The sequence below is a fragment of the Neofelis nebulosa genome, chromosome X, assembly GCF_028018385.1.
Source record: "Neofelis nebulosa isolate mNeoNeb1 chromosome X, mNeoNeb1.pri, whole genome shotgun sequence".
NCBI lineage: Eukaryota > Metazoa > Chordata > Mammalia > Carnivora > Felidae > Neofelis > Neofelis nebulosa.
This window is the reverse complement of record NC_080800.1, coordinates 7,227,457-7,245,478: the sequence shown is the minus strand read 5'-3', so window position 1 is coordinate 7,245,478 and position 18,022 is coordinate 7,227,457. Positions and strand designations below refer to the sequence as shown.

The 18,022-nt window shown below is 50.6% G+C and overlaps 1 protein-coding gene across 1 annotated transcript in view; it reads right to left on the bottom strand.

The window, feature by feature from the left end:
- WWC3 (WWC family member 3) overlaps positions 1 to 18,022 on the bottom strand; it is a 118,877-nt gene that overhangs the window by 73,283 nt on the left and 27,572 nt on the right. The window contains exon 2 of the mRNA XM_058714581.1: positions 3,221 to 3,330. Within this exon, the coding sequence (XP_058570564.1) occupies positions 3,221 to 3,330 (110 nt within the window). The remainder of the gene's footprint in view (positions 1 to 3,220; positions 3,331 to 18,022) is intronic.

Genomic DNA, 18,022 nt, shown 5'->3' with positions numbered 1-18,022 from the left:
TGCTAATGGGTTCCAGGTTTGACTCTGGGGGAGTGGGGTGGAATGTTCTGCAACTAGAGAGGGGGGGTGGCTGTCCAACAGTGAACGCACCAAACGCCGCTGAACTCCACACTTTAAAATGGCTAATTTTCGGTTTTGTGGATTTCACCTCCAAACAGTTAAAAAGTAAATTTTATGTCATGTGCTCTTTACCACAGACACACACACACGCGCACACACAAGAGCTTGCTAGGATGTTTCAAGTAAGTTCTCCCTTTAAGCCCCCTTCCTTCGACACCCACCGCCCCTTTCACACTGCCACTCTAGGCCCCTACTGGACAGCCTCTCCAGGCCTCAAAAGCCCACGCTAGACGATAAGAAACCAAATATAATGACAACGATCAGGGTCCTGACCGAGTCCCAGAGCTCACGTTCAGCGGGCCCAGGACGGGGCCAAATCACATCTGTAACTGCCAGGTGTCACCGACGCCTGTGTGTGGCAGTGAGACCCGCTGCGGCCCACCAGCACTGCCTGCACTCTGTCCAGTGCCCCGGAGGGTCTTGGGAACCTTGAAGGTGGTCAACCAGGGTCCCTCTGGTCCCTCACACCCTACTGCCCACCTGCACGGTTCCAATTTAGTATCTGACTCTCTGGGTGCTGTGCCTTTAAAGAGTTTTAAAGTTGTGCTATGAAGAGTTGGGTTCTGGGGAGCAAGTTTTCTGGAATGTGCTGTTTGGCCCTCCATGTACAAACTATTGCAATAATAGTAACCTTTCTTGTTCCTGCAAGAAAAAAACAAAAGAGTTGGGTTCTCTGAGAGAGGAGGCGGTGTGATCCCGGAGCTGATGTCTTCACCAGCATCACCCACGGTGCTGAGTCACCCCACTTATACTCACAGTGACTGGAAGAAAGTCCACGGTGACTACTCAGTTTTTGGGTTCAAGGCCACGTCTAGAGCGTCGTGTGGAATCCTTGAGGTGCGCACTGGGTCTCACTTTGGGCCCTGTGTCCCCAGGGCCAGCACAGAAAGGTGCTCTAAAACAGTCGCCGTGACAGTGAGCAGGTGAGCAACGAATGCCCACAGCAAAGAAGGGGGCACACAGGGATGAGCAAGTTGGGTTTACGAGAGAGGCGAGCCAGAACGGGTCCAGGACCTCAGTGGCAGGCTGGCTTTCCGGAAAGATTGTGTAAGGCAGATGCCTCTGCCATTCAGTAATAGCACCTGGGCCCGGGGAGGCCAAAGATTGATGAGGAAGCCGCAGTGAGCATGTGCCCAGGCCCACAGTGCAGCGACCCCCACCTGCGGGAACATCCCCCATCTGCGGGAGCAGCCCCCACCCGCGGGAGCATCTCTCACCCGCGGGAACATCCCTCACCTGTGGGAGCGGCCCTCACCTGTGGGACCATCCCTCACCTACGGGAACATCCCTCACCTGCGGGAGCATCTCTCACCTGCGGGAACATCCCCCACCTGCGGAACATCCCCCACCTGCGGGAGCATTTCTCACCTGCAGGAACATCCCTCATCTGCGGGAGTGGCCCTCACCTGTGGGAGAAGCCCTCACCTGCGGGAACATCCCCCACCTGCGGGAGCATCTCTCACCTGCGGGAAAGGCCCTCACCTGCGGGAACATCCCTCCCCTACGGGAGTGGCCCCCACCTGCGGGAGCATCCCTCACCTGTGGGAGCATCCCTCACCTGCGAAAGCATCCCTCACCTGCGGGAGCGGCCCCTCACCTGTAGCAGAGGCCCTCACCTGCAGGAGCTGCCCTCCAGCAGCTGGGAGGGCAAGCCCAGACAGCAAGACACCTTGAACACACACTGTCGTGAGACACCAGGTCGGCTGGGGCTACAGGGAGGGCCATCCGCAGCTGGAGCCTCGCTAAGCACAGCGCCCTGTCCGCTGGGTGGTGGATTTACCCAGAAGCCCTCCTGCCACTTGGGTAACTACCTGACAGGGCAGACGGGATGGGGCCCCGTCTGGGGCAGTACTTATCCCCACTGCCCAGTCTTGGGGCAAGAGCCACAATCAAGGGCAAGGCTGACCGCCAGGCACCAGAAATTCCACTGCCCGGGGACTGAGAAAGGAAGCCTCGCCACTCGGGTTTCCAAACGCTGACTCGGGAGGCCGGGCTGGAAGAGACAGGCAAAAATCGGCCCTGAAGACACCAACCTGGGCTGACTGCACTACGGGACAAGAGAAGCCGTGGGACCAGAAAGAGCTTCAAATCACTCACGTGGCAGGCATCGCAAGTCTTCGGGCCCCCCGGGCACCCCCACACTTAATAAACTGAAGGACAGAAAACACGCTGAGGGGAAGCTGTGCTTGGTGTCCCGAGGAATAAAAAATGTCGAACGACAGAAACACTGAGGGTAGCTAGAATGAAGCCGGGAGGGAGTAAAGAGCGGGAATCTGAGTGACAAGTGGGTCCCAGCCGGGCCAGATCGAGGAGGGCTGACGAAAGTGCAGCAAGCCGAGAGCGAGCGGTGGAGAACAGATCTCTGATACAATGGAGCTTGTGAACCAGGGTGTGTCGACCTCGGCACCACTGCCGTTTCGGGGAGCTGTCCTGACCAGCGGACAGAGTTCAACGGCACCCCCTGCCCAACCTCTGCTCACTGGACGCCGCAGCACCTCTCCCGGGCGTGACCATGGACAAGGCCTCTGGACACTGCCAAGTCGTCCCGGGAGACAAAACCAGCCCCGATGGAGAGCCACTGCTCTAAACGGTTCTTTGAAGAAAGCTTGCGAGGTCAAGGGACCCTTATTTTAGCTGTGGTCTTTACACAGTTTTCACCCTCCCCAAAGATCAAAAAGGTTTGGTGTACTCAAGTTAAAATTAAATGTGTAAGACAAAATGAAGGTAAGGTAAGCACTTGGGTGTTCATTGTTCCAAGAACCCGTAAGCTCCACTTTGCAATAAACAACCTTCTCATTATGAAAGATCTTTCTATTTCCAGACCGCCTGGGAACGTAGTCCTTCTATTAGCCATTAAAACTCTCCATTCAACATTTTCCGTGCAGTTCGGAGCAACACACAAGCAAGGTAGCTACGTAACCACTTCACTTTCTGAAGAACTCAACAAACAAAAACTTCAGGTTACATTTATAAAATCCAGTCCAATGCCGCATCGGATAGTAATGATTGTTTTAGCTCTACAAAAAGAGTTCTTAGCATCTCTGAGATCAACATGAAAACTCATTCACATGTAATAACTCAAATGTGGCAGTCTACTTACTATTTATGTGGTCCATGTAATAAATTCCAATTTGCTTATCATATACAGTTTCCCATCCTAAAGGAAGTTCATCCCCAACACAATCGGCAAAGGTCAATGGCTTTGTTATCCTGCAAAATAAAATTATGAAAGCAAATTTGAAAGTCAGGTCAATTTCGTGTACGTTGGCTTGAATCGACTCCAGAATTAGATTTTAATACAAAATTAGATATTATCTCATCTAATTGACTGCCTTTGCTCCAACTATTTAGGTGGAAAATTAACTGACTGGCTTTGCCCAAATAATAATCAGCAACAATATCTGTATGCTTGCAGTTAAAAGCATTCCTATGTCAAAATGCAACTTTAAATAGCAGCAAAAAGAGATATGGACAGTTACAAAACAGGTAAACGAGCATCTTCTTCCAAGCACTACGTTTAATGAGCTGATGACACTGGAACCTTCCACAAGAGGACACCTATGTTTTGTTCTCATTCCTTTACAGATGGCCCCCACACACACACACACACACAACCGTTTGCATGCATTATAGCTTAAATCTATCTGAAATGTATTGGTAAGTTTCACCTACCGGGCATCAGAAGTTAAGGAGTGAAACATTAACCACTGACCAAATGCAAAAAGCCCAGCACGCGTGGCGACAATACAAGGAGATACCTACTAAATAAATACTGCCTGTATTCCTTATACAGTAGGAGGCAGAAATTGCCAAGGGTCCTTTTTTGTTTTCTGGAGAAAAACAACAAAAGCGCATTGTCTACAGACCTCTCTCCTTGAAGCACAATTGATTAAGGAAACCTTGGCTTGACATAGATACATAAAAGGTTTCCAGATGGGTTTCTTTAGGGAGAACGTCCCCTCCCCCACATCCCATGATCACAATGATTGACAAGACAGCTGTTGGATGAAACAGGCCACACCTTATAATTGTCTGAGTCTGGGCAGCTATCTCTTCGGTCTCTATAAATGCACACTGACTGGTATGCATGGGAATCCGATAACCTAAATTTCACCACCTCAATCTTCCCACATCTTCTGTTCAAGTCCTTGGCCCCAGGAAAGTGAGATACCACAACCACGGCCAAACCTCACAAGACCAGGATGATTTCTGAACATGTTATTTCCCCAAACTGGTTCGACAACCAGGCTCTGTCTCTCCCAGTAGCATTTAGAAACTGATAAGCGCCATCAGAATGGAACAGATTGTAATTTGTCTCCATTTTATACATAGTTTGTAGATGTTAGAGTCAACATCAAAACAGAAATATACAGAAGGCAAGATACACCACAGACAGCCTGCCAACTACAATGCACTCAAAACACACAACATCACAGGATGAGCCTAGTGCACGCCACGCCGTCCCGAAACACCAACGTCCGGAGCACGATTCCTTTACAGGTCGGGGATGGCGTGATGGCAGCGTGGCTCCAAGTCAGGCAGGTAACGGTAGGGCGTTGTGCGTGATTCAAGTCCCGAATGGGATCAAACCACACCAAAAACGACGCTACTTCAGGATAAATGGAGCCCTGAGCACATCTCTGCCATTCTTGACTCGCACATAAGCTGGGAGAGAAATGCTCAAGCACAGGTGCATTCCAAGCACATTTACATCTGTGATCTCATTTCGTCAGCAAAGAGAGGTGGGAATCCTGAACTAGAGCTACTGAGGCCAATTCACTTCATAATTCAGAACTGTTATAAAACTCTCTGGAGTTCATCTTTTCAATTTTCTGTCCAATAACCAGTACAGGGGATTATAATAACACTTCCATACTTGTTGTTCTAAAAATAAACCAAATGACACCTCTACTGTTCTAGTAGTGAATTTTATGTTGGCCCGATAGAGAAGCCGGATGTCTCTGACTCCACTTTCTTTCTAAACGAGGCATGGAGGGGCGCCTGGGTGGCTCAGTCGGTTGAGCGGCCGACTTCGGCTCAGGTCATGATCTCACGGTCTGTGGGTTCGAGCCCCGCGTCGGGCTCTGTGCTGACGGCTCGGAGCCTGGAGCCTGTTTCAGATTCTGTGTCTCCCTCTTTCTCTGACCCTCCCCTGTTCATGCTCTCTCTCTCTCTCTCTCTCTCTGTGTGTGTCTCAAAAATAAATAAATGTAAAAAAAAATTAAAAAAAATAAACAAGGCATGGAGTTTGCACAGTCATCCACAGAATCAGTACTACAAAGCTAGCTGAGGAGGAAGCACGCCTCTCAGAGTCCAGCTCACGCCAAGAGTAAGGTCCCTGCACCCACATAGAAGTTTATCAAGTCCTTGCTATTGGTCTTATCGATCCACAGGGCCTACACTTTGAGCCCATTTACTTACTTGATGGTAGTCTGAACAGGCTCAATGATGACGTTTCCCAGCTCCCAAAAGACAGAAGTGGTAAGCTAGAAGGCAAAGATAGGGATCCCTTGGGCAGGCAGAATGCGGCAAAGGGGCCAGCTGACAGCAAGGAGGAGCACATAAACCCGCTCCCTGGCTTCATCCATCATACTGTGAATGAAACACGCATGCCTACAGCAGGACACCCGTGACAGCCAGCTTCTAAGAGGGCTCCCAATGCCTCCTGCCTCCTGGTGTTCATGGCCTCACACAGTCCCCTCTGCCACAGAACAGGGTTGAGCTGTGCAACCGACAAGATACTGAGGAAATGACGGTGCATGGCCTCCGAGATGCAGTCATAAAAGACACTGTGCTTCCATCCTGCTCTCTTAGATTGCTGGCTCTGGGGGAAACCGGCAGCCAGGTTGTGAGCTCCCTAAAGCGGCCCGATGAAGAGACCCATATGGGGAAGAACTGAGGCCTCCTGCCAACAGCCAGCACCAACTGGCCGGCCATATGGGTAAACCACCTTGAGAGTGGGTCCACCAGCCCCAGTCAAGCCTTCGGATGACTTCGGCCCCGGGCAGCATCTTGACCACGACACCTTGTGAGACCCGATCAAGGCCCACCCAGTGAAACTCCCATATTCCTGCACCACAGGAGTCACGTGACATAATGCTCACTGTCATTTGAAGCCACTAAATCTCAGAGTGATCTGTGATGCAGCAATAGGAAACCAATAAGACACCTAAGCTCTCACTTCCCTTCCCAGTCTATCATCAGATCCCGCAGTGGACATTTGTGGTGATGATCCAGGCTGTCCTCTATTAGGAGGCAGTGAAATGCAGAGAAGGCTTTTCATCCTATTGCAGAACATTACAATAAACATCCATGCCGATCTTCTGATTCATCCATCTACCAGGCCGACACACCCTCCAGACTTCCAGACGGTTGCGATTTCATGGCACACAGGCACATTCTGGCGTGACTTTCAACAACAGCATCAAGCGTGTCTAAATTGATTGTCCTAATCATCATTCCGAAATATTTATGGGACAAAGACTTCACGGTTTTCTGTTGCACAGCACAGGCCATCCTTGAATATTTGAAACTGTACCAATATCAAAATGATGTCTTTCTCCCAAGAAGGGTGTTGGTGGGTAACATTGCTTCAGTAATGACTAAATCACTTCAGATGAGAGGTTCGGTCTTAGGATGTATTTGATCACGTTGATGTAATGAGGAGAGCTGAATAAATCCTGGTTCCCTTTTCACTGTCAGAAGGCCAACGTCTGGGAGTCTGGAACAGTGGAGTTGTTTTGGTGTTAGTTTTTCAGCAAGGAGTGCTTTCTGGCTGTTGTTGGCTAAAGAGCAGGATTCCTGTACGTTAGGGGGAGGCCTGGAGCCACCTGGGGGAGATCTCATACTCAGCCAGAGACGACCAGCACCCTCAGCAAGGTGGTGGGCTTCTCCCGGGACAATCTTGTGACCCTTCATCTTGGTGACGCTCATCCCTCCGAGGGGGCGGAGACACTGATGTCCAATGGCCCCTCCTCGAGCGCAGTGGCTGTCTGTAGGTGCACGGCACTGAGTGCCAGGATAGGCCCAGACTGGGGTTACGAGTCCTCCCTAAGGCAAACCCAAAGTTCTGTCTTCACTCACTCACAGGCAGGCCGGCCCAAGTTCCTGAATTCTCACCTCCCCAGAAACCTGACGCTAGATTTTTCCAGCCGACACCTTCCCACAGTCACCACACACAGGCTCAGGGGCATTTTTGTTTCTATTACAGTTTCCATTACAGAAAGTTTAGGAAATACACCTGAATAGGAGAGAACTGTCCATTCATACCGCCACTCAAATAAAACCATTATTCCTATTTTACTGTGTTTTCCTCCACCTTTTTTCTGTGTTCTTTTCACTCTTTTTTTTTAATGTTTTATTTATTTTTGAGAGAGAGACACAGGGAGAGAAACAGAGTACAAGCGAGGGAGAGGCAGACAGAGAGGGAGACACAGATTCTGAAGCAGCTCCAGGCTCTGAGCTGTCAGCAGAGGCCAACACAGGGCTCGAACTCGTGAACTGCAAGATCATGACCTGAGCCGAAGCTGGACACTTAACTGACTGAGCCACCCAGGCGCCCCTCTGTGCTCTTTCAATTTGTTTTTTCTGACACAGTCACGCTCACACAGTATATACAATTTTCTGTCCTGTCTATTCCACTCAACTTTGTAATGTGTAACATCTTTACTTATTAATTCATACCTGGAGCCTCCCCCCAAATTACTGGAGCTGGCCTAACACTATAGCCCAAGTATTCTGTCTCCCTTCTTAAATTATCTGCAAACATCACCTAGAGGAGTGGAATAGACTAAGCTCAATCTTAAATGAGGACAATTACCCCATTTCAACTGCCTTTGACCCCTAGTACGTAATCTAGGAATAAAAGAGCTTGCGTTCTTACCAAGCGTTTGCTAAGGGGATTAATACAATTCACCTAAGCACTCTCCTACTATTGACAAGCTATATTATTTCCTGACTTCTGTTAATACGAATATGCATAAGCAGTGCTTGCGAAAACAGCGCAGCAATTTCTCAAAATCGTTAAGCACTCAGTTTCCATGTGACCCAGTAATTCTACATCTAGGTGTATACCCAAGAGAAATGAAAACATACATCCACACAAATGAAGGTCCGTGCTGGCATTGCTCACAATAGCCAAAAGGTGGCAACAACGAAGGGCCATCAACTGATGGATGGACAAATAAAACACGGTCTACCCATTCAATGGCATACTATATAGCCCTTAAAAACACAAGAAAAGAACGCAGTATGGACACTTGCTACGCCACGGATGGACCTTGAAGTCATTGCACTGGGTGAAAGAAGCCAGACGCAGAAGGCCATGTGTTGTGTGGCTCTACCTATAAGAAATGGCCAGAACAGGCAAGTCCAGTGGGGCACAAAGTAGATCAGCGGTTGCCAGGGGCTGGGGGCGAGGGGACGAGAGTGACACTAATAGGTGTGGGGCTTCGGTTGGGAGGGATAAACATGTTCTGGAATGAGACAGTGGCGGCTGCACAATGTGAATACACTCAAACTCATGAACTGCACGCTTTAAATGGTGAGTTTTGTGCTATATGTGAATTACATCCCAATTTGTAAAACTATGATGAAAGGAACATCTCTGTATTAGAAAGCTCACAATCTGCATTTACAACTATCTTCCTCAAGAGTCCAAGAAGTAAAGTTTCAAGGTTGAAGAACATGACGCTCTTCTCCCCATATCTCCAACCCAATGTAAAACATTCACAGTAAAGTACGAAAAATAGGAGATAAGATCACCTAAAGCCCAGAAGCCCTGGATTCACGTTTTCATTTCTTTTCCTCTCTTCTCTGTCCTCCAGCTCACTTTTCCACAGCTGATACGACACCACATACAATTTCGTACACTGGTTGATTTCCTCGTGCCCTCTCACTCCGCATTAGCACCACTTTCTGTCATGCTGGAATCTTCCATCACTTGCAGTAAAAAGCACAACCCATATACCAGGCACCTCGAGTCACCTCTTCAGGTATGTCCCGACACTCTGCTCTTAATTGTCAATGACGAATGTGAGCTTCCAGTAAGCACTTGACATGAACTGCCCAAGTGCGTGACCCCTGCCAGAGAGGTAAGAGACGGTCTGTCTCATCACCCTCCGGGGAAATCTACAATGCACTTGCTCAAGGGCTCAGAACAAACCCGTAAGGCACAAGCGGGCTTTGCTTTCAGGCAACAAGTAGGTAGCGAGCACAGCCTGAGTTTGATGGCATTTTCCCGATGCGGGGGAGCTGGGGAAACATGGAAGGCGATGAACCGAGAAGCAGGGCACCCACTGTCCCCACGCTTCAACGCATGCCCTGACACCGGCCGGCCCTCACCAGCCCCTCACCTCGCCGCCCCGTCTGAGCGACGCCAGCCAGGAGAGGTGCCCCCTGCCCTCAACAACCACTCGGACATAGTCCCCTCGCGGAGTCTCCCCTTAACAAACGGTTCTTCTCGGCCTCAGCAGAGGAGAGGAGTATGTGTCGCTGGCCAATCTTGCCAGAGCCGGTGCACAAGAAAGGAGAGAGTGATGGACGGCACAGATGCCGGTTTCTTTCGTTCCCTTCCGCCTGCTGCATCCCCCAGGGCTCTTTAAGAAGGTGGCATCGGGCCGCCCCAGTCGGTGCCAGTTCCAAGAGAGCCATTTACTGCCGAGAAACCCTGGATGAGTCATTCTGTTTCTCTCTGAGCCCCGGTTTCCAAATCTTCAAAATGGGGATGAGCCAACAAACCCGCCGGGCTCGTGCTAACTGGGGGTGGCCTCTTTAGTTACAGCATGGACGCGGGCTGTGGCCGCTCCCCTTCCTGCCTCCCTCTTCTGTCTCCAGGAGACTCGTTTCGGACCGTATTCGTCTCCTCTTGCTGCTGGAACACATGATGACAAACGTGGTGGCTTGAAACAGCATAGGTTTTTTATCTTACAGTCCTGGAGATCAGAAGCGCACTTTGGTTTCACAGAACTGAGCAGGCTGTATGGATCCGAGGGTCTGGGAAGCCCCTTCCCTACCCCCGTGACCCCCACTGCACTTACAGGAGCGAGAAACTTCTGTTAAGCAACTGAGATTTTGAGCCATTCGTTAGAGCACTTGGTTGGCTAATGCATTCGGAGATCTGGACGAAGGGCAGAGAGAATCAGAATCAGTGAAAAGTCTGAGTGTTTCGCCTCACTTGGTTATAGGGGCATCCTTGGGGATTCAAACCGTGTTAGCCAAGCGCAGGCATTATTTGGAGAGGACTGGAGAGTCTGTCCTTCCCCTACCATGGAGTCTTGGGGGGGAACGGGTGAAAAGGACCGCTGCGCATATTTCTGTTCTCAACAGTGCTGTCACTTTGTAGTGCAATCGCTATTTCACCTGGCTGCCTCCCCTACTGGTCTGTCAGCTCCTTGAAAGCAAGGATGCTGTTTCTCTAATCCTTGCTTTTTAAGCCAGAGCCCTCGCACACAACGGGCCTTCACGAGACTGTGTGAGAAGTTGATCGGGACAATTTCAGAGACTGGTACCATATAAAAACCAAAATGGAACCAATGAGCAGTCAAGAAACAACGGGAAGAGACAGACTCGAGAGAGAACAGGGCACTCAGAATTTGAGCTCACAAGGTCTACGTTACAAGAAAAGCAGGGCTCAGGAGGCCAAGGCACTGTGGGTTCATTCCTGCCTCTGACAGCTCTTCTAGATACATCCTGAGAAGGAAGAAAGGCAGTTGGGCAGGCCACACAGCTTGAGGAAATGTCCCTGAAGACCTCCCCTAGCTTTCTATTCTGATTCTCTACCGACCAAACCGACGGCTCACCTATGCCCTGGTTTCCTGAGCGTGGGCCTGTCTACCGGGAAGGGAGCAAACAGAGGCAAGATCGGCAAAGAATAAACTGTCCGAAGGCAACCAGTCTAGGAGGTATTTCGGGAGACGAGCAAACTTCCCGGAGGCTCCCCCTCCCCAGCGATCCTCCTGGTTCTCAGATGGTTTACACACTGGTGAAAGAAAGTCACGACACCCAAAAAAGACCACGAGCTGGTGCGTGAGTGAGCATAGGGTCCCTCGGTATATATTTCGTTGAATTGCAGTGACAGTGGACACAGACAGCAATTAACTTTTGTAAACTTTGTGGGACACAACCTCCAACCAAGGAAACCATAACCACTTAAGTGGCGACGAGCCTCGGCAAATGCCTGTCGCACTGTGGCCTCCGTTTTCTCATCTTTACAGCGGGGTGGTGAGGCTGAAAGGCTGTGACCATTAGCAAGGTTCCTGAAACTTCTTACATACTCCATATTTTTTTTTGTCTAGAAACTGGAAAAATGTAATTAGTATTCTGTGTGATGGGAGTGTACCACCCAAAGAAAACCACACCCAGAGGGGCGCCTTAGCACAGCCATCTGCCCGAGAGCCCCAGCCAGCAGGGTCCTCTGCCGTGAAAATCACAGAGAAAAAGAATTTCTCATGGAGCCCATCGAGTGCCCAGTCCCAAGACAACAGAAAACACTGTCCACCTCCACGAATGAGCTCCGACGGTACAGGCTAGAGCCCGCAGAAGATAAACGTCAGCCCAGTGGGTGGAAAGAATTCTCTAGGGCGGTGCTATCCAAGAGAAATACAAGAGCCACATACCGAATTCAAACGTTTCTAGCAACCACACTTAAAAGGAAACCGGTGAAATTAAGTTTACTAAGATATTTTATAGGGGCGCCCGGGTGGCTCAGTTGGTTAAACAGCCGACTCTTGATTCGGCTCAGGTCATGATCTCACAGTCATGAGATCGAGCCTTGCATCAGCATGGAGCCTGCTTGAGATGTTGTCTCTCTCCCTCTCTCAGCCCCTCCTTACCCCCCCCCCAGAAAAAAACCTATATATATATATATATATATATATACATATATACATGTATGGGTGTGTGTGTGTATTTTTTTAAGAAACCCAATATATTGAAAAAACTATCACTTAACATGTGATGATGATAAAAATTTTAAACAGATATTTTACCTGTTTTTCTACAAAGTGTACGTTTTACTCACAGCCCACCTCATCTCGGGCTCACTACGATGGGACATGCACAGTCGCCCATGTGGCAGCGGCTACTGGGCGGGACAGCATGGCCCTAGGGGTTCCCCTGGTCTACCGTCATCTGACTCCACGAAAGGTCACCGCGAAATCCACCCACTGAGATGCTGGGCCCTTAGGAAATATCTACACTGAAAAGCCTTCTTCCACAAGCCCGTAGTGGGGATCCTAGATGCTTTCTAAAGTCTCTAAGACCACAAAACCTCACGCAGGGAACTCTGCTTCCCTCCGGCTCCTCGCTGTTCACCTGCATTCCCAGCAACCTTCAGGAACTGCTTTCCCAGACTTGGACTGTCCTTTCCCTTTGCCACGCCTCCCTCCCATCCCCCTCCAATTCAAATCCTAGTCGTGTCCCAGGATGTGGCATAGAATACCTCCTGTCCGTACCCAGCACGTCCCAGCAGGAAGTAGGCAGCCCTTTCTCTCCCAGCCTCAGCACTCTCTCTCCTCCCCGGACATCTATGAAACCTACAAGCGGAACGTGGTGATTCGTTCATGTCGCATCTCCCCCACTGTTGGTTCCTTCTGGGCAAGAACCGCATCTCCCCCAACTCTGCCCTGCCCCCACGGAGCTCCAGAGTGTCCCGTAGGTGCCACAACCGCACACGCAGGGGAAGTTACTGGCTTGACCTGATCGATGGCAGATGGAGTCTGTGGTCGCTCTAGAGCTGTTTTTAGATGTCTCTGTCTCGACGGAATACGTTCAAGAGCAGGTGTGCAGATCTGAGGCCTGAGAGACTGGATCCCAAGGAGCGGGCTGAAGCGTGGCGGACGCCTCTCTTCCTCTCGGGGATGGGACTAACAGGTGCTCAGGGGCTGTTTACTATGCGATAGGAAACGCGGGCTTGTCGAGTTAGAAATGGCATCCTGGACCCACGGCACTAACCGACGGGAGCCAGTGCAGGCTGAGGGGCCCTCACGAGGAGACCCAAAGTCAGCTGTGGGTCCTCCAATAGTCCACAGCCGCCTTAAAAGCCCACCTGCCCATTCCACGCCCGCGCAGACCAGCGGCCCTCAGTGCCCAACCTGTACAGACGAATCTAAGTTTGTCCTCCTCCCTGGGCTCCAGACCAGGCAGCTGGTCACCAGGGAGAGTCCCAGCCACTGCAGTTCTCGCTCAGCAGGGAAAGTGGAGAAATGACGACTTCCAGGAAAGTCTGACTTCTGGAATCTGTCTTTGCCAAAGAGGAACCAGAAAAGCAGGCATTCCAAAATACACATAAAAGACAGAAAGCAGATCTGTGGTTTTGAGGGACTGGAACAGGAAAGGGGACATGCCGGGGGTGGGGGAGACGGGAATATACGAAAACCAACTCATGGTCATGGTCATAAAGCTGTACACATTTGCTAAAACTCCTCAAACTACACTGAAATGGGTGAATTTTGTGCTGTGTAAATTACACCTCACTAAAGGTGTATTAAAAATACACACACACACACAGGGGCGCCTGGATGGCTCAGTCAGTAAAGCATCTGACTCTTGTCTTGATTTCAGCTCGGGTTATGATCTCACAGTTTGTGAGATCGAGCCCTACGTCGGTCTCTGTGTTGACAACGCAGAGCCTGCTTGGGACTCTCTCTCTCTCTCTCTCTCTGCCACTCCCCTGCACTCTCTCTCTCAAAATTGTAAGTTGTCCAGAGTGTTTCATATGATTTACAGTGGGAAGAAACAATGTCAAGATTCCAAATCATATGAAACACTCTGGACGATAGCTAGCTTCACTGTCATCTCACATTAAGCTGTTACATGCCTCTGGCGATTCTGATCCACAGATTCCAAGTGATGGCTCAACAATGTCCCAAAACGTCCTCCAAATAGCTGGACACATGCTGACACACTCTCTAAAGTAACCGTTTCCGATCCTCTGCACTCATTCATCACCTTACCCTGTATCGGGCTCTCGTGTGTAGTCACAACCCATTCATGAGCAGTGAAAGCCACCTGGCAGGTCGCAATCAGTGCTTTCGTTTAAAAAGAAAATCTTAGAGCCCAGCACACCTCTGAGGGGTAGCATGGTACATACGACGTTATGAAACTTGTCTTTTGGTCGTGCATGCGATACAAAACGTCCTTCCTTCCTTTCCGTAGCAGTCAGCAGTACTGGGAAGGGCGATGCTCTGGTTTATACCCACAGGCAAGTGCACCCAGTCATACGTTAGGCACTTCGGTATAGGGCTACCGCCCACCTCCCCGCAGTCTTGCAGACACAACTGAAAGTGTGCGGCCACACCCGGCAGCCGGGGGCAAACCCGCATTGTGCTCTGGCCAGACAGGGAGAGTCTCCTTCAGTCAGCACAATTTTAAGCGATGGGTCCACGATCATCACCCCCAGTTCACCCAGCAGGAACCTGAGCTCAGGGATGCGTGCCTAAGAAATGCCCAGACCAGACGAGGACTCGGAAGAAGCCCTTGCAGGGTCGCTGGCTGGCTCCCTGCACTCCCACTGAGCTCACAGCAAGGATTCCAAGCAAAACTGAAACAGTTCCAAGAACCTATCAGGCAGGAACCACCATCCCTGGGGAAAACACTAGAACTAAAGATGCCGTAAAATACAGGTACCCCTCCTTTTATGGCACTTGGCAAATAATTGTGTTTTTTCACAAATCGAAGGCTTGTGGCCGCCCTGCATAGAGTAAGTCTATCAGCACCTTTTTTCTAACAGCATTCGCTCCTTTCACATCTCTGTCGCACATTTTGGTAATTCTCTAAACATCTCCAACTTTTTCCTTATTAGTCTAACTGTTCCGGCGATCTGTGATCAGTGATTACAACTCGCTGAGAGCTCAGTTGACGGCTAACATTTTTAAGCAATAAAGTATGTTATAATAAGGCACGTACGCTGTTTTTTAGACATCATACCGTTATTGTCCGCTTAACAGACTATAGCATAGTATACGTATAACTTTTATATGCACCGGGAAAAGAAAAAGTTCATTGGGCTCGCTTTGCGACACTCGCTTTACTGCAGTGGTCTGGAACCAAACCCCAGGTGTGCCTGTAAGCATATATGCACCATACTCCACCTCTAAATAATTTCTATCTCCATCATCCTCCTGAGAAACTTCTAGTGGGGATTACTCTGACGGGAGTACTTCATGGAAGTTAGTTAATGACCGTCTTATTTTTAACATGGACAAAATGCTGGATGAGGGACTTCACTCTAAAAATAAAATACAGTGTTACAAAAGTTTGATTCTTAGCTTAGTACTGAATACAACGGACAGGAAGGGATACTTAAAAATTAAAAGGGGAGGTTGTAAGGAAGGATTTGGGAAAAAAAGAAATAAATAGTAACAATTGACGGAAAAAGTAAACTCAACTGAAACGAGAGAGGAAAACCTCACTGGCTGAGGAGAGCCAAGAGGCCCAACAATAACATTCTTTAGAAATGGCATCACAGGGGGAGGCAACCAGGGAGGGTCCTGGCCATCCTTTCAGAGGAGCGGCACACAGTGGTGACGTCACAGTCCTCGGGGCTCCGTGATCTCAATTTCAGCTTTGCAAACAGCGTCCAGATCAGGCTCACCCCTTCGGATTGTTCCCAGTTGCAGGAAGTCCTGTACCAGGCTTTTAAGAGTAAAAGGACTTCATCACACATCTCTTTTTGCACGAATTACCTCTCCCCCCACGAAGAAAACAGCCACATTTCTGCAATCTGTTTTCTTTTTGGCATGAGAAGTCCATTCTTTATTAATGCATCTTTGCACATATCACCATCTGAATCCACGAACAAAAGCAAAGGGGACATGCCCGAACATCTAAGACATTCAGTCACCAGCCAGCAAGCTCCTCGGAAGAAACGCCCGCCCGGAGAGGACACGAGGAGTCAGTTAAGCTCTCTGGGACAGCGGATCTTCCAGGTCTCGGATCTCGTTGGGAATCTGAGATAAGCCACTGATCTCCTCCCTGGAAAAATGTGCCTACACGTACACCCAGAATGCCGCCCGCATCTATATGCAACGTTGCCAGTCCGGGAAGTCCGGTTTCAGGATCCCCGTGCCCAAGGCTCCCTGCCCAGGGGAAGAGGCACCAGGTAGACAGTGCGGCTCCCGGGGGAAGGGCCGATTCACCGGCGGTAGGTTCAAAGCCCAAGAGAGGAGCAGCACCAAGACCACCTCCGACCTGCCCGGGAAGGGCACAGGAGGCTGCCAGCGCCACGCAGGCCAGTCCCAGGAGGACCGGGCCCTGCCCTGGCCCCAAGCGGACGGCTCACGGGCGGGTGCGGCAAAGGGAAGCGTCCCCCAGAAGGCGTGGGCCGTCCTGACGAAGCAGGGCCTTAGTCTATAGGTGGCACGAAGTCAGGAGGAGTGGAGGCCAGGCACGCCATCATCACATCAGCCGCGCAGGAAGATCCCTTGGGCTGCAGAGAAAGTGGACGGCAGCAGGAGGGGCCGGAGGCGTGAGCAGGAAACGAAGCTTGAGGAGCACGGGGCCAGGGGAACAGTGGCAGGGCCAGGGCCGGGACCCGGACCGGGGTGAGGGGGGCAGCCTCCCGGAGGGTGGGCGCTACGGGGAGAGTATCAGGAACCCCAGCGCCACTCCGTAACCACTCCCGTTCATTCCCGTCACCCTGCTGGTTACCCTGCTGGTTTCCCTTCTCAGTAACACCAGGAAGGCGCTGAGTCTGCGGTCTTTGGTGTGTATCTGCACGAAGGCACGCCTACCCAAAGGGCAAGTCGTCATTGGTGGAAAGGTTTCGACGATGCCAGGCTCCCCTGATACTCTCCAAAGAGGCGGGAACAGGCCACCGTTGCCCTTATCGCAGCATCACCAGCAGGGGGCCCAACGCACGGGCCGTGACCCAATGAATGAGTGAGGCAGTCCAGGCGTTACTGGGCTGGAGTCAGGATGTCCTGTAAGAAAAGAGCTACCCCCAAACCAGCAGGCACTGCTGTCAGGAATCTGTCATTTTGTTCAATATTGAGTTGCAGGAACTGAAAAAAAAATTTTTTTAAGCCTCAGAGCAGGACTGCAAGCCAACAATATTTGAGCCGCCCCATGAGGCGGCTTAATAGGGAGCCCCACCTGGGTGGCTCCATCGGTTGAGCGTCCAACTTCAGCTCAGGCCATGATCTCGCAGCTCGTGGGTTCGAGCCCCACGTCGGGCTCTGTGCTGACAGCTCGGAGCCTGCTTTGGATTCTGTGTCTCCCTCTCTCTCTCATTCTCTGCCTCTCCCTTGCTCGTGTTCTCTCTCTCTCTTTCTCTCTCTCAAAAATAAATAAACATTAAAAAAAATTTTTTTTAATAGTGAGCCCCAAATTCTCCTTCAGAACCAAAAAGAAGTTAACGTTTCCCACCCGAGAGAGCACAATAAACATGCGGCGTTCTAACAACCGCTTGAAAGTCTACACACTCCTTGGACCTGAGCCAGGGTACGTCCCGCAAGCTCGCCGGCTCCAGGCTTCTTCCTCTCATGCCCCTGCCGCTCTGGCTTAAATTTCTAGACCCTAAAGCCTCTGGAAGACCCTTCATGTCCACACCGAGCCTGCCAAGTACCAGCAAGGGGCCGCGTGTGCAGGCCCCTCCGGGCCGGCCAGGCACTCTGGGTTAGAGTCAGTTCCCCTGGAGGACATGCTCCGGCCCTCTCCGATGGCTCCTCCCATGTTGAAAACCACCACCAGGAAGCCCACGGAATCATCCCTTGAGCACTGGGCTGCTCCTCTCCGGATGTGCCAGCCGCTTAGAGCAAAAGCACGGCACCTGGCTGTCTCCAAAACAGAAAGCCACACTTAGAACAAGTAATCAGCTCTTCTTCTGAAATACATTTGTTCTGTCCAACTTGTCAATGCACACCCTTAAGCCCGGACTGCCAGCACTCGGAGCCTGGTTCCATCT